At 39.5% G+C, this 14,683-nt stretch overlaps 1 protein-coding gene across 4 annotated transcripts in view; it reads right to left on the reverse strand.

Annotated features, from left to right (window-relative positions):
* The window catches only part of GLS (glutaminase), a 251,083-nt gene that overhangs the window by 138,063 nt on the left and 98,337 nt on the right, over window positions 1-14,683 (reverse strand). For all 4 annotated transcript variants that reach the window (XM_029606093.1, XM_029606092.1, XM_029606095.1 and 1 more), the window contains exon 8: window positions 10,182-10,214. In XM_029606093.1, coding sequence (XP_029461953.1) covers window positions 10,182-10,214 — 33 coding nt within the window. The remainder of the gene's footprint in view (window positions 1-10,181; window positions 10,215-14,683) is intronic.

Genomic DNA, 14,683 nt, shown 5'->3' on the forward strand with positions numbered 1-14,683 from the left:
TGCTTGTGACCTTTGAGCCCTAAATGGAGTTAAAGGAATGCTATGTTTGATAAGGGAGATGAATGAGAGTACAGAGGGAGAATAAAGGGGTTTGAAGGGGGACGGACATCAGGGGAGTTGCATTTTCTATTCCTGAATGTGCGGAGTGATTTTCAGTGGCTGAGGATATTGAAGATAACCGAGATGGATAATGAGGGCTTGACTGGGCCCTTCAACGTTATATTTATTTTCTGCAGAGATATGCTTCTGGGATTTATTTTAATTTAAATTGATCACATGGAAGGTGGTGGGATTAGGCACACCCAAAAAGAGGGAAAACATTTTACAGGTTACAGAGAGATGTATGTTTGAGGAGACCCACTTATTAAATGTGGAACATCTCAAATTGAGATGCAAGTGGGTGGGTCAAGAATTTTTTGATTGGGAACTTCCAAGAGCTGTGGTGTGGTGATACTGATAAATAAGATATATTTTCAACTGCACAAAGAATTTAAAGATCCAGAAGGGAGGTTTCATTTTGTTCAGGGTTTTTTTAAATGGGGAAAAATATTATTCTAGCTTAAACTCACACTGTTTATAGGAATTCAATTTTTTCTTCTAATATTGTGGCCAAAGGAGTTGAGTGCAAGTATTCTTTCCCTTAATGGAGGGCTTGTGGTATACTCCTGAGGAAGAGAGAAGGCAGTTCTCAGAGTGCAAAAAGGAGAAGAAATTCTTGAGAATTTATGTTATTTATTTCAACACTTGGGAGGAATTGGTGCTTGGGAATAACAGACATCCTCTGGTGGTACAAATCTGTGTTCTTATACAGCTAAATGAAGAAAAGTTATATGGTGCACTCTTGGAGTCAGTATAGCTGCCATCAAGATGAGAGATGTTGGTCTGAACGCAACCAGAGGAGATAGTTCAGTGACAATCTCCTTGTGTCTGGTGAATAGTCCTTCCTGTAGATGGTCAGAGTAAATCCATCTTTCACTTTGCGATGAGATTGAGGATGCACTAGAATGCGGATAAGCAGGAGGAGGAGATAGTCTTTCTGAACATGAGTGGTTTTCTTGCTCTAAACCTTTTTGAGCTGAAAGGTGAACTAGTTCTGTGGTTTGCTCAATACTCTTCACCTTCTTAGGATTCTGCTGACCGGGAACTGCTTGGAGTGGTGTGATTCCACATGCCCCTGGTAGCAGACGAACTCTTAGCATGTTTCTGACCTCCTGTTTTGTTTAGAAGAAATTTTCATCTTCTTTGTTTGCCCGTCCTTGCAATGCTGCGTATGCATCGTTGCTTCGAGGGTAGGCTTTTTTGTGATCATTTTGCCGTCTGCTTCAGCACGTTGCCTTCATGGTGCTGACTGCAGCATGCTTCGATGCTTCGTGTTTCGGCACATGGTGCGTTGCATTATATTGATGGGTCATGACCTGGGGCATCATGCATGTCATGACTGTATTAGATTCTTCCCGAATCCGAAAAATTTAACTTAATACTGGCTCACGTCCTCAAATTTATAACCAAAACAAACTTTCACAACAAATTGAGGAAAACTGCAAACAAGCAGACTATATATTTAACACTGACCATTCAAAGAATTGTTCAAAAAGACAACAACCAGCAGAGAGTGGTATCAGAAAATTGTATAGTGCTTCCAGTCTCATGGGCTCTTGCCCTTACAGGGCTACAACCCCTCTCTTGTGTGAACACTGTTTAGTCACGTCATTTACCAACTCTCTGAGGGCTTGTCTAGTTAGTTTTTTTATTTTTTATTTTCTTTAAGTGCAAAAAAAGCCTCCCTTAAATTACCCGTATTTTTTTTAAAACACACACCTCACACTACCCATTTCAACCATATCTCATCTCATTAAAATGTGATATCCTCTCTAATATTTATTGACATTGACAGCCGATAGCCCCTGAAGCAGGCGCGAGGAGCGTGCCGAAACATTGTCAATGTCAATAAATATTAGAGAGGATATCACATTTTAATGAGATGAGATATGGTTGAAATGGGTAGTGTGAGGTGTGTGTTTTAAAAAAATACAGGTAATTTAAGGGAGGCTTTTTTTGCACTTAAAGAAAATAAAAAAAACTAACTAGACAAGCCCTCAGAGAGTTGGTAAATGACTTGACTAAACAGTGTTCACACAAGAGAGGGGTTGTAGCCCTATAAGGGCAAGAGCCCATGAGACTGGAAGCACTATACAATTTTCTGATACCACTTTCTGCTGGTTGTTGTCTTTTTGAACAATTCTTTGAATGGTCAGTGTTAAATATATAGTCTGCTTGTTTGCAGTTTTCCTCAATTTGTTATGAAAGTATGACTGTATTAGATGCATTTTGCTTCATGAGCTCGAAAGCACTACTTGATGCCTGAGGTGTTGAGTGTTTTAAGTGCACCCATCAACGCATCCTGAGCGCACTCTGCAGAGACATTCTGTGCGGCAGACTTAGCTATGCTCTTTGATGCCTCCTTATGTAGCATGATCTTGTGGCTCCTTACTTTCCCCGATTTAGGTGAGGTGCTGGATCCTCCCCATTGAGCCTATAGATGTGGCTTGTCTTTGCAGGCCTGGGTGATAGACCTTTGGTCCGGAGAGTACAGAGTTGATTGCCCTTGTAAATCTGGTGGTGAAGGAGCATAACTGCCTGATGCCGATAATGCTCTGTCCTCTTCTCTTAAAAATGGGCTATTTTCTGGGCTCTTTGTCTTTGCACTCAGGGAGACATTCAACCGCAATCTCAGCAGATGGATTGGTCATGGTTGGGTCCCAGACAAATATAACAATAATTATGCTCATCTGTGACAGACATAATATGCCCTCATTGGCAATATTTAGAGCCCAGTTTCTTGGACACAGTAGCACTAAAAAGTGCTGTTTGGGTTTTACCAACTGCGATAATTTTCTAAGCAGAAAAATGGAGAGACTGTATTCCACACATCCATACATAGTACAGGAAAAAAATAGAACTGAGGAGATTCACAGATAATTGTGCGGGAATGACCGCACATGCTCAGGAGAGAAAAGCTCTGTAAGCTTGGAGAGATGACTCTACTCCGTGCCATCAGATGACATCACCCAGAGAGGATGACTAATTCAGCCTGCTTATTGTCAGAAAAAAAGGAATTCTTAGCCCAATAAGTATGTAAATATATTTGATAACTATTCCAGCAATGGAAAAAAAATCAGTTTTCAGCTCTACAGAAATGGAAATGCCTACCATGATACAGAGTAGGACTGTACGCTATAGGAGTTTCTATCCTGCAGTGCCACACCCCTATCTGCCTCCACTACATGGGATAGAATCTGCCTTTTTAGTTTATACTTTCAAAAACAACAAGCAGTATTCATCAGAAACTGCATGAATTTCTACTGCACTGTCAAAGTGACCTTTATACATGCAGTACAAAGTCAAGTAAATCAATGATGTATGGCATGACTATGAAAATAGATCTTGCACACTGGTTTCAGCAAACAAACGAGTTCTGCTAAAAATACAATCATTTACTGGACTTAATATAACATGTAAAATTTTACCCAAGTGGTTTACAATAAAAACAATTCATAAAATCATAGCAAAATATATAAAATAAAAACATACAATAGAAATGTCATTGAAACAATATTTAATTTTGTTTTATTTAAAACTTGTATATAGTTATTCTGATTTTTAATCAATAAATAAGAGCCGAGCAATAAGCAAAGCTGCCATAGATTTAGCATTCAAAGGCCTTCTCAGTAAACATAGCTGCAATAGGTTTAACGTTCAGAGACTTGACAGAAAAGCTATGACTTAACTGACTTCCTGATCTTCATAAAATTAATTTCAGCCTGGACAAACGGAAGGGCATTCCAGAGGGCTGAAACTTGAAAACTAAAAGATGTCTCTGGTAACATCCAACCAACCTTATCATTGAGGTGGAAGGAAAGTGTAAAAGGGATTTTTGTGAGGATCATAGGGTATGGCAAGGTGTATAGGGAATTAAATGTTTTGCAAGGTATACAGAAAAGGTGTGAAGGGCCTGGAAAGCCAAAGTATTTTGATTTTAATCCAGCAAGTAATAGGCAGTATAAAGCTTGTAAAATTGGGGACACATTGTTGAGATTACTTACCTGATAATCTCGTTTTCCTTAGTGTAGACAGATGGACTCAGAACAAGTGGGGTATTAGTGTGCTCGTGCTAGCAGTTGGAGACGGATCTGATGTCAGCACGAGTACATATACCCCCACAGGAAGTGAAGCAATTCAGTAATCTTCCTTGCAAAAGCTGTTATGGATATATGTGTACTGACGATCATTAGTGAAACAGGATTCCCCTGACCGATTGATAGTAGCTGGAGACCGCCAGCGTTCCCAACCGGAAGGCGTAGATACCAGGCAAAGGGGACGCTCTTATGTAAGAAAATGGCATGGCCTACCTTGAATCGGTGAAACCCATGTATACCGGCAGCCGGGCGGGATGCTGAGTCCATCTGTCTACAATAAGGAAAACGAGATTATCAGGTAAGTAATCTCAACATTTCCTAGCGTGTAGCCAGATGGACTCAGAACAAGTGGGATGTACAAAAGCTACTCCCGAAGCGGGCGGGAGGCTGCCTGAGGACCGCATAGGACCGCCCTCGCAAATGCTGTGTCCTCCCTGGCCTGGACATCCAGACGATAAAACCTGGAGAAGGTGTGGAGGGAGGACCATGTCGCCGCTTTACATATCTCTGCGGGTGACAGCATCCTAGATTCTGCCCAAGATGCTGCTTGGGCTCTGGTAGAATGAGCCTTGACTTGTAGAGGTGGTGACTTCCCGGCCTCTTCGTAGGCCGCTCTGATAACTTCTTTAATCCAGCGGGCGATGGTGGGCCGAGAGGCAGCTTCTCCTTGTTTCTTCCCGTTGTGAAGGACAAACAGATGGTCCGTCTTTCGTACTGCTTCTGTCATTTCCAGATATCTGGGCAGCAATCTGCCGATGTCGAGATGGCGTAGCAAACGCCCTTCTTCTGATTTCTTCAAACCCGCCGTGGTTGGCAAGGATATGGTTTGGTTGAGGTGAAATTGTGAATATCGCTCAATAATAATATGCGCTCAACAATATGCGCTCAATAATATGCGGTCAGCAATATACGCTCAATAATATACAATATGCATTCAATAATATGCGGTCAGCAATATACGCTCAATAATATGCGGTCAGCAATATACGCTCAATAATATACAATATGCGCTCAATAATATGCAGTCAGCAATATTCGCGCAATAATATACAATATGCGCTCAATAATATGCGGTCAGCAATATACGCTCATCAACAGGTGCCTATCATGGGCGCTCAATACCTGAACAAGGCAGACAAAATGGCGACCTCCACGGCATGCCGCATGTGGGCAACGCCGCCGATCCTCGTACCTCGGAGACCAAAAAATAAGAGATGTACGCCTTACCTGATCCATGGCGCTTCCCGGCTGGAACCCGGGCGGTCTCCGGCTGCGGGGGGAGAGGGGAAATACCTTCACCGCCGCGCTTGAGGAAATGCACCCGCTGCCTCTAAGCCGCCGAACTCGTCTCGCTCGGGGCTAAGTCCACACCGGGACAGAGGCCTAGACCTCCGAGGGATTACGGAAATCACCCCGGGAAACTCAACTGGGGGAGGGACCTGAGGGTATCACCGCAGGAGTGCGGGGCTCGTCGTCTGTAGAAATTTAGTGAGTTAGAATGTAGAAAGTAGTATTGGAAAACACGCTCAGCGAGCGTGCAGGCTCTCCAAACTGCTTTGGAGACGGAAATTACTGAATTGCTTCACTTCCTGTTGGGGTATATGTACCCGTGCTGACGTCATCCGTCTCCAACTGCTAGCACGAGCACACTATACCCCACTTGTTCTGAGTCCATCTGGCTACACGCTAGGAAAGGTTATATTTCTTCATAAATGATTTTGGCAGCTGTATTTTGCAAGAGTTAGAGTTGTGAGCTGGAGTCCAAAAAGAGAACTGCAGCGATCAACTCTGGTAATTATCATGAATTTCAAGTAAAGGGCACAGACAACAGAACTAGCAAAGGAAAAAAAAATTCTGAACAGATGAAATATATGACATCATAATAAACTTTGAATCAAGTTGAACACACATTATTCTGACATTCTTAGTCAGAATAATGGCATCAAGCATGACTGGAGGGTCAGCTTGATTGGCATCCCGAAGATAAATCCAAATTACATCCAATTCTGCTGTATTAATCTGCAGTTTGTGATCATAAAGCCAGCTGGCCACTTGATCTAGACAATTACTGAAAACCATAAGGGAGAAAATGTTTTTGAATCTACAAAAGATAGTAATTTAGATGTCATCTGTGTAAAAAGAAAGTCTAAATCCACAGCCTTGAATTAAAGTTGCAAGTAGGTAAAGAAAAATATTGAAAAAGGAAAGGGAAAAGAATAGAAGCCTGTGGGACACCAAAAGGCAACATTGTAAGATCAGAGACTTGTTACTTCCATTCAATTTGACAGCCTTGTCTAGATAGGATTGAAACCAGATTAAGGCTAAATCAGCAAGATCAACTTCCCTAAGACAGGCAAGAATGAATCCATAGTGGTAAAGGCAGCAATAACATCCAGAAGGACAATTAGGACATTCATCTCACCTTCGACCTAAACGGTCATTGATCAGTGAAACTAAGGTTGATTTGGTATTATGCTCTTCTCTAAATCCAGACTGAGATGGATATAACAAATTAGTTTTAGAAACTAAGTCATTGAGTTGGTCACATACAATCTTTTCTATTATTTTAGTAAGAATTGGACGGTTAGAAATTGGTCTGTAATTTCGAGAATGGCAGGGTCTTCTTAAGAGAATACATCCTGGCAACTCTGAGCTAGAGGGAAGAAAACCAGTAGTAAAGGAGGTATTAAAAATGGATGAAATAGATTTAGCTAAACCAAGTAATGAGTTTTTCAAAACTGTGAAGGCATAGGGGTAGATTTTATAAATTTGCGCACACTCGTACATTTGTTCGCGCACCAGGCACGAACAAGAGTATGTGGGATTTCAATAGATAGGCGCATAGCTGCGCGTATCCATTAAAATCCGGGGTTGGCGTGCGCAAGGCTGTCCAAAATCGGCAGCCTGCGCGCGCAGAGCCGCGCAGCCTGCCTCCATTCCCTCCGAGGCAGCTCCGAAACCGGAGCAGCCTCGGAGGGAACTTTCCTTCGGCCTCCCCCCACCTAACCCACCTCCCGGCTCTATCTAAACCTCCCCTACCTTTGTTGTACAAGTTACGCCTGCTCGAAGCAGGCATAACTTGCGCGCATTGGGCCTGCCGTCGGCACATCTAGGTCCGGGGGCTGGACTGGAGGCCGCGGCCACACCCCCGGAACGCCCCCGATGACACGCCGGCCGCGACACACCCCCAACACTCCCCCCAGGAAAGCCCCAGGAGTTACACGTGTCCCGGGGCTTGCGAGCGCCGCCGAGCCTACTCAACATTGGCTCGGCGCGCGCATCTTACGCGCGTACCCCTTTGAAAATCTGGCTCATAGGGTCCATGTGTGAAGTAGAAAGATGAAGAAACTAGATTGATACCAGTGGTGACTGGATTATAAGAGGAAAGATTACTAGTAAGAGAGGGCCAACACTAGTGGAAGTAATGCACATCAGATTCATTAGATTTGAAATCTTCAGAGATAGTACTGACCAAGTCAGCATGTGGCAGAGGAACTGGTTGATTAGAAAAGCTGATGTGGATGACTGATTTAATCTTATCAGAATGTATTTCTTCTTTGCAGACAATACTGTATCATAATGTTTATTAGCTGTCACCCATCTGTTTCTTTAATAACTAATCTATAGTACTTCAGGTAGCAAACTAGTCTTTTCAGAGTTTTTAAATCAGGGTGATATCAAGGATGATCAGAACATTGAGAAACAGAATGAAATGTTAAGAGAGCAACTTTATTAATGGCGGAATTAAGAGTGTTATTTCAAACATTCATTCGACAATCTAGAGTATCTGGAAGGATCCCAACTGCCTCGTGGCCCTACTGCCTACAGGGGCCCTTCAGTTGGCTTCAGTCTGAACTTTATAGGCTTGCCTCAAAGGCACGAGTCAGTACTTCCATGCCTTAAAAGCCTGCCTCACTCACAGTTCTGCCTCATCTTGTGATGACCTTATTCCTTGCTGTGGTCACTCTAACGTCTTGCCCTAGACCTTGTCTAGGTTCCTGGCCCTAGCATTGGCTTTCTGATGCCTTGTTTGTCTGGTCCCTGCCTTGGCTTGTACTCTCAGCTTTCTCCTGTCCTGGTCTTGCCTTGTGCTTTATTTAGTCTTGTTCTTGTCTTAACTACTTAGTTGTCTTTCCTGTTGGTGCACTCCTTGACTTTTGAGGACCTTTCTGTACCCTTCAGCCAGCTCTGCCTTAGTGAGTGCCCTCGTGTATTCCTGTCTCAAGTGCATCTCCAGCTAAGCCTTACCAGCCACCAGAACCTGCAGGCTTAACCCAAGGGGGAAAGTGGCCAGTCAGGCAGAAGACCCTGATCTGCCCTGTTCCCGAGTCCTGTGCTGCTCCTGCTGTGAGGATTACTTATAACTAGCCCGTGTAGCCGTGATGGAATCAAAATCTGAGGGGAAGGAATCAACTCACAGGAGAACAGATCCATATCAACGTCTTTGAAATTTCTAGTTTTAAAAGTGCTTTTGGCTTGTGGGAGATCTGGAAAAACATGAGATGAAAAGAAGTTAAAGAATGATTGGTCCACAGTGGATGTTCTGCTTCATAGGTAAGACAGTTAATCCACTGGATCAGATATCAGAGAAAGAAAAATTTTATCTGACTAGTGAAAAGGGTTATCTGCATGAACATTAAAGTCACCTATTAGTAAGAGAGTATAAGCAGTCATGATATCTATTGTTTCTGACAATGAAGGGGAATGTAGGATCAGGAGCATTATAGATTAAAAGGAAAGTAAGCTGTCCTAAAGAAGCTAACTGAACTAAGAGACAGTAACTTAAGGGGTCTAATTTCTAATTCTTTCAGATACAGGACCTTGTGGTAGAGGACAGCAACTGAATAGTTGGTTGGTCAAGCTTATTCAAACAATAAGAGATGCCATATTTTAACCAGGTATTGGTAAAGAATAGTATCGAAGGTTGGATGAAGTTATCAAATCTACGATTATAATTATATTTACTGGTTACTGACCTCACATTTAATAAACCACATCTAACAGAGGAGATAAGAGGAATGGACAAATAATCAGGCAAAGGAACTAAGATAAGATCTGAATGAATCTTTGGGTGGAGATATCTAATGTGATGACAAATCATCCTTGCTATGAGGAAAATCGATGGGTCAACAGTGATAAATCAAAAAATTAGATTAACATTATCAAAAAGATACAGGAAGTAAAAATAAGTTTCAGTATAGCAGCAATAATAAAAAAAAATCAAGATTTCCAAGAATATACAAAAAAATAAGAGGAAGAGTTTAGAAAAGAAAACAAGTTAAGGGGGAAAATGTTCAAAATAAATAAGAAAACTTGTTAAGAACAGTATACTAAGACAAGGAAAGTGGAATTAAAATACAAGAGAAAAAGTCAGAAAAGAAAAATAATCGTAAATATATATAAACAATACTATATATAATACCTAAAAATAAAATAAGTAACCAAAACTAAAATAAGAATATATAACTACAATAAGAAAAATGTAACATATAAGAACAGTAATGGATAAATAAGTAAAAACCAAACAGAATTAAGAAATAGATAAAATACTAGTTAAAATAGGAATAAGAAAAAAAATCTAAAAATGTATAACAAACATATATAACAAACTTATATAACATGAGAAACTAAAGTAGATATAAATAGAATAAGAAAAATTAAACATAAGAAGACCAAATAACAGAACTAAGAGACAAAATCAAATACTAGCTAAAATGAAATTGAGAACAGAAAACTTTTAATACATGTTTTATATAATAAACATAGCAAAAATACAATAAATCTTTTACAGCTGAAAACCACAAATAGACTAATAAAATAGAAAAATGAAAAAATTGTTAGAGGAAATATGATAAATGATAGAAAAAATAACCTATAAATGAATAAAACTGAAAAATTGATAAAACTTTATCAATTTATCAAGTGAATAAAATACTAGTATTAAAGTTATAATAGGTTCATCAGATTTCTTTAAGATCTACTTACATAGTCAAATTTCTCAGCATTGTTTGCTCCTTGCTGTAAAGGAAGAAATCAAAATACTTAAAAGAACTATTTAGATATGAGATACATGCTAAGCTAGATGTATAGTTAGCTGGCAGATTTCAAATTCAAGCATCAAATGACTGCAATATTAGAACACCCTATTTCTTTAAATTGATGTAATTTAACAATTTTAAACATAATACATTTTACTTAATATATATATATATATACACACACACACAAGTCCTGGGAATTATCACATGCTATATGTGGAAATGGATAGGAATACTAATAAAGGGAATGTTTTATAAATTCTAATCTAGAGTTAAAGTCAAAGCTTTTAGAAATTCAAGTGAAACCTAATAGGATACCAAACTAATTCATTTTAACTAATGATCTAAGAATGAAGATATACCCTTTATAGCTATTGACAAAGTTCCTACCATAATTCCCACTGACAACTAGTATCAAAAAATTTCAACCCAACTAGAGAGGTTAACATTCTCACAAGTAGCATAAATTAGTAAGATAGAAACTTAGAGCAGAATGCCACAAATCGAAAGAGGCAATTCAATATTTCCAACAGGCCACCTTGTGGTTATCTCATTAGTGTGATATTTATTCATTTTACCTCAATATTTAAGGGTCTAGAAATTAAAAAAATAATGAATGTTAACATAGTACTTTTTTAAAAATTTGTATATGTGGTCAAAAATATCTTGTTGAATTGCAACCGTTTATTACAATCAGTGCTTTAACTTCACTTTGATGTCAGCTGTACAGTTTGTAGGCATGTAGTACTAGGATAAAAAGGGACATTCTTACTTTTTCCAATTTTAAATGTTATCAAACTTCCTCAAAATAGAAAATGCTTTTTTTTTTTTTTTTTAAGTTCACAATAGGATTGTTAAAGAAATAATTTAAGGAAGTGGCATTGAATAATCTGCTTTGCATAAAAAATCCATGTAACGTTGTGAAAATGTTTGCATTTGAATATCGTTTTAAAAAGGATTTTCTGATCACTTCAAACAATCCAGGAAAACATTACTTACATTAGTTTATTTTAATAAAGAAGTAAAAAAATAAAAAGGGAAGCTTTTGTATGTACCAGTGCTTTACTTAATAAAATGCATAAAGCCAGTTGCAATTCCCACTTTACAAGTGGATCGGGCGGCTGCAGATAATCTGTGAAGCCCCAGACATCAGCTCATCTGTAAGAGGATGTGCGGTCACACACGTACCACGGATCGCTTGCTGAAAGGGATACCACACTGGTGTGTCAACGTTAGGTGCCACGGTTTATAAAACAAAAGCTAAACCAATAATGGCATTAAGTTTTCTCCTTTTTAAAGAAGCATTCTATCTGAAACTCTGTACTATATACCATGAGGTGCATGAGAAAGCTATCTTCATGGCATAACCCAAACTGTTCTGTGTGCATAGAATGCCAAAATAAATGCTGTCAAAATGTAACTCCAAATTCGTTCAATGAAAAATAATTAAAAGAAGAAAATTACCAAACTTCATTGAACTGTTGCAGCTGTCAAAACATTCCATAGATCCTAATGCTGTAAAATATGTAACAACATTTAAAAGCACAAAAACCTTTTCAATGCAACATGAACATCACCTTTTTCAAGGGTAATGTGAGTCAATATTAGTTAGGGGATCTCTCACAGATAATTTACAGAGTTAGCTAAAGGAGGTTTGTACAGAAGTTGAGGGATCATGCATTGTGTAAAATTTAAATACACATTTTTAAAAGTCAAAATACTGTGTATCTGGAAGGAAATTAATTCTTACTTTTAAAAAAGATCAAATGACCACTAGTGGAAAACAAAATCTGAATAGTGGCCAAATCAGATGCATAATCATGTAACTCAGATATAAAATCAGTGTCCTTGTCTTAACCAAAGCAAGCACTAACTTTTTCCTTTTGGTACACAGAGAAATCACATGTGTTTGCATTTCCAAATAATTCTCCAAACACAAATTCAAGGGAAAAATACAATGACTGTACATGTTTTCCTGCTGCTATAAAAATAAGAAGCCTTTTATTTTGGATGCAATGAACAGGGCCAAAAAAAGTAGTTGATAACAGCACTATCACAACAGACATTGGTAGAAAATGTTACAGTCATTCAAGCTAATTAAATGAATACACATTTACTGTGATTTTCTACCAACATTTTATAGCTGAAAATTTTGGTTTTTAGTAAAAGTTAATGAATGATTTTTCACTATAAGACACGTAAGCCTGCAGTCCATTAGATTAAGTGGACAACAGGTTTTGTAGTTTGAAACTAATAATGGATTTTGATAGATCAAAAATGTTTAAAATTTTAGAATTTTATGGAAGTGTATATAAAAACTTCATAAACTATACATATTAAGATTGCTTACACACACATATATACATACATATGTGCATATATATGCACATATATAACATACATGCATGTGTTTATGTATGTATGCATACAATGCACCCATAAATGACATGATATATCATGTGTGTACACTTGCAATCTTCAATTGTAAGTCATAAGCACATCACATAATCCTGCATTGGTGTATATCTATTATGGACTAATTTGGGTTTTTTGTCATAGTTCCTTTGCAAAAGTGAATGCCAGTGACCAGACAAAATGAAAAACTGTACAACAGCAGAACATCTGACAGGCCATATTCACCTAAGGCTGTTTTTGGTCCACCACTAATATGGAGTCTCTTATAATATACTCAATTAGGGCTGAATTTTCAAAAGCATTTATGAACATAAATCAGCTTTTGAAAACTGTCTCGAAGTATGTGCACACAAAATACATGCAGAAGGGATTCTGAGGCACGGAGAAACCATATATGCATACACTTTCAATTTTTAAAGTATGCATATAAATGCATGTGTATACATTTGCACCTGTTCCCTAGAAGGTATAAATATGTGCACATATGCTGCTACACACGTACTTACTAATTTTCAAAAGCAGACATGCATGAGATTTTGAAAATTCAGGCTAAAGCCTGCACGTACATTCTACATTCAGAGATTTGAGCTTTATGTGGGTTGTTATAAAATTACCTTCAAATTGCAACATTTTATTTGACTGCAATGTTTTATTCTAAGAAAATCTATCTGCTGGTTGAAGCAGAGCTACTCACCACTATAAAATATTATCTGCATTAAATGAAACCGGGCAGTTTATATTAAATTTGAGCATATGGGGTCTATTTCAAAGGGATTTTCATGGAAAAAAGAAAATTGGTTCTTACCTGCTAGTTTTTGTTCCTGTAGTACCACAGATCAGTCCAAACTACTGGGTTTTGCCTCCCCTCCAGCAGATAAAGACAGAGAAGTTTGAACGGACTCTGCCTTATACCCTGAGTTGCCACCTAGAGCCTGTCTGTATTACACTGTACCCAAGCAGAAAGGTTAAACCATAGCTTCCACTATAACAAAACTTCCCCCGAAGAGCAGAGGGAATGAAACCTGTAATGTTACCAACAAACCATGTCCATACTCATACCCTGCAAGGGGTGGGGGCATACACTATAAGAACATCTGATAAATCTGATCGAACGGACTCTCCGTTTCCCCCAATTCTGAAATGGGCGGGACTCTGGACTGATCCATGGTACTACAGGATCGAAAATTAGCAGGTAAGAACCAATTTTCCTTTCCCTGTACATACCCGGATCAGTACAGACTCCTGGAATGTACCAAAGCTTCCCTACCCGGGGTGGGACTGAGAGAGTCCCGCTCGCAGCACACTAGCCCCGAAAAATCTGGGCTCTGGGGCTCGGACATCCAGGTGATAAATGCCTGGCAAAAGTGTGTGTAAATTTCCAATTAGCCGCCCTACCAATCTCCTGCGGTGACACATGTTAACATTCTGCCCACGAGGCCACTTGCGACAGAGTAGAATGAGCCCGAAGACCAATCGGGATCGGATGGCCCTGAACTAGATATGCCGAGACAATAGCTTCCTTTAGCCAATGCACAATAGTGGCCCTTGAAGCTTTTTGACCCTTCTTGGGGCCACTCCACAGGATGAAAAGATTGTCCGAGAGACAGAAACTATTTGTAACCTCCAAGTAACGCGACAGTGCTCGTTTCACGTCCAACATCCGCAGATCCCTAGACTCAGGAGTAGAGGAATCCAGGTCTGCAAAGGCAGGGAGCTCCACAGACTGATTTAAATGAAAAGAGGACACCACTTTCGGGAGAAAGGAGGGAACTGTCCACAAGGAGACCCTTGCCTCTGCAAACCTTAGGAAGGCCTCCCTGCAAGATAAGGCCTGAAGCTCTGACACACACCTTGCTGAGGAGATAGCCACTAAGACCACTTTCAAGGTCAGATCCTTCAGAATCGCTCGCTTCAACGGCTCGAAAGGCGCATTACAAAGGGTGTGGTGGACCAGATTCAGCTTCCACAAGGGACAGGGGTTCCGAACCGAAGGACGCAGATGCTTGGCCCTATGCAAAAAACGAGCTACATCTA

The sequence above is a fragment of the Rhinatrema bivittatum genome, chromosome 6 (assembly GCF_901001135.1).
Source record: "Rhinatrema bivittatum chromosome 6, aRhiBiv1.1, whole genome shotgun sequence".
NCBI classification, from domain to species: Eukaryota; Metazoa; Chordata; class Amphibia; order Gymnophiona; family Rhinatrematidae; genus Rhinatrema; species Rhinatrema bivittatum.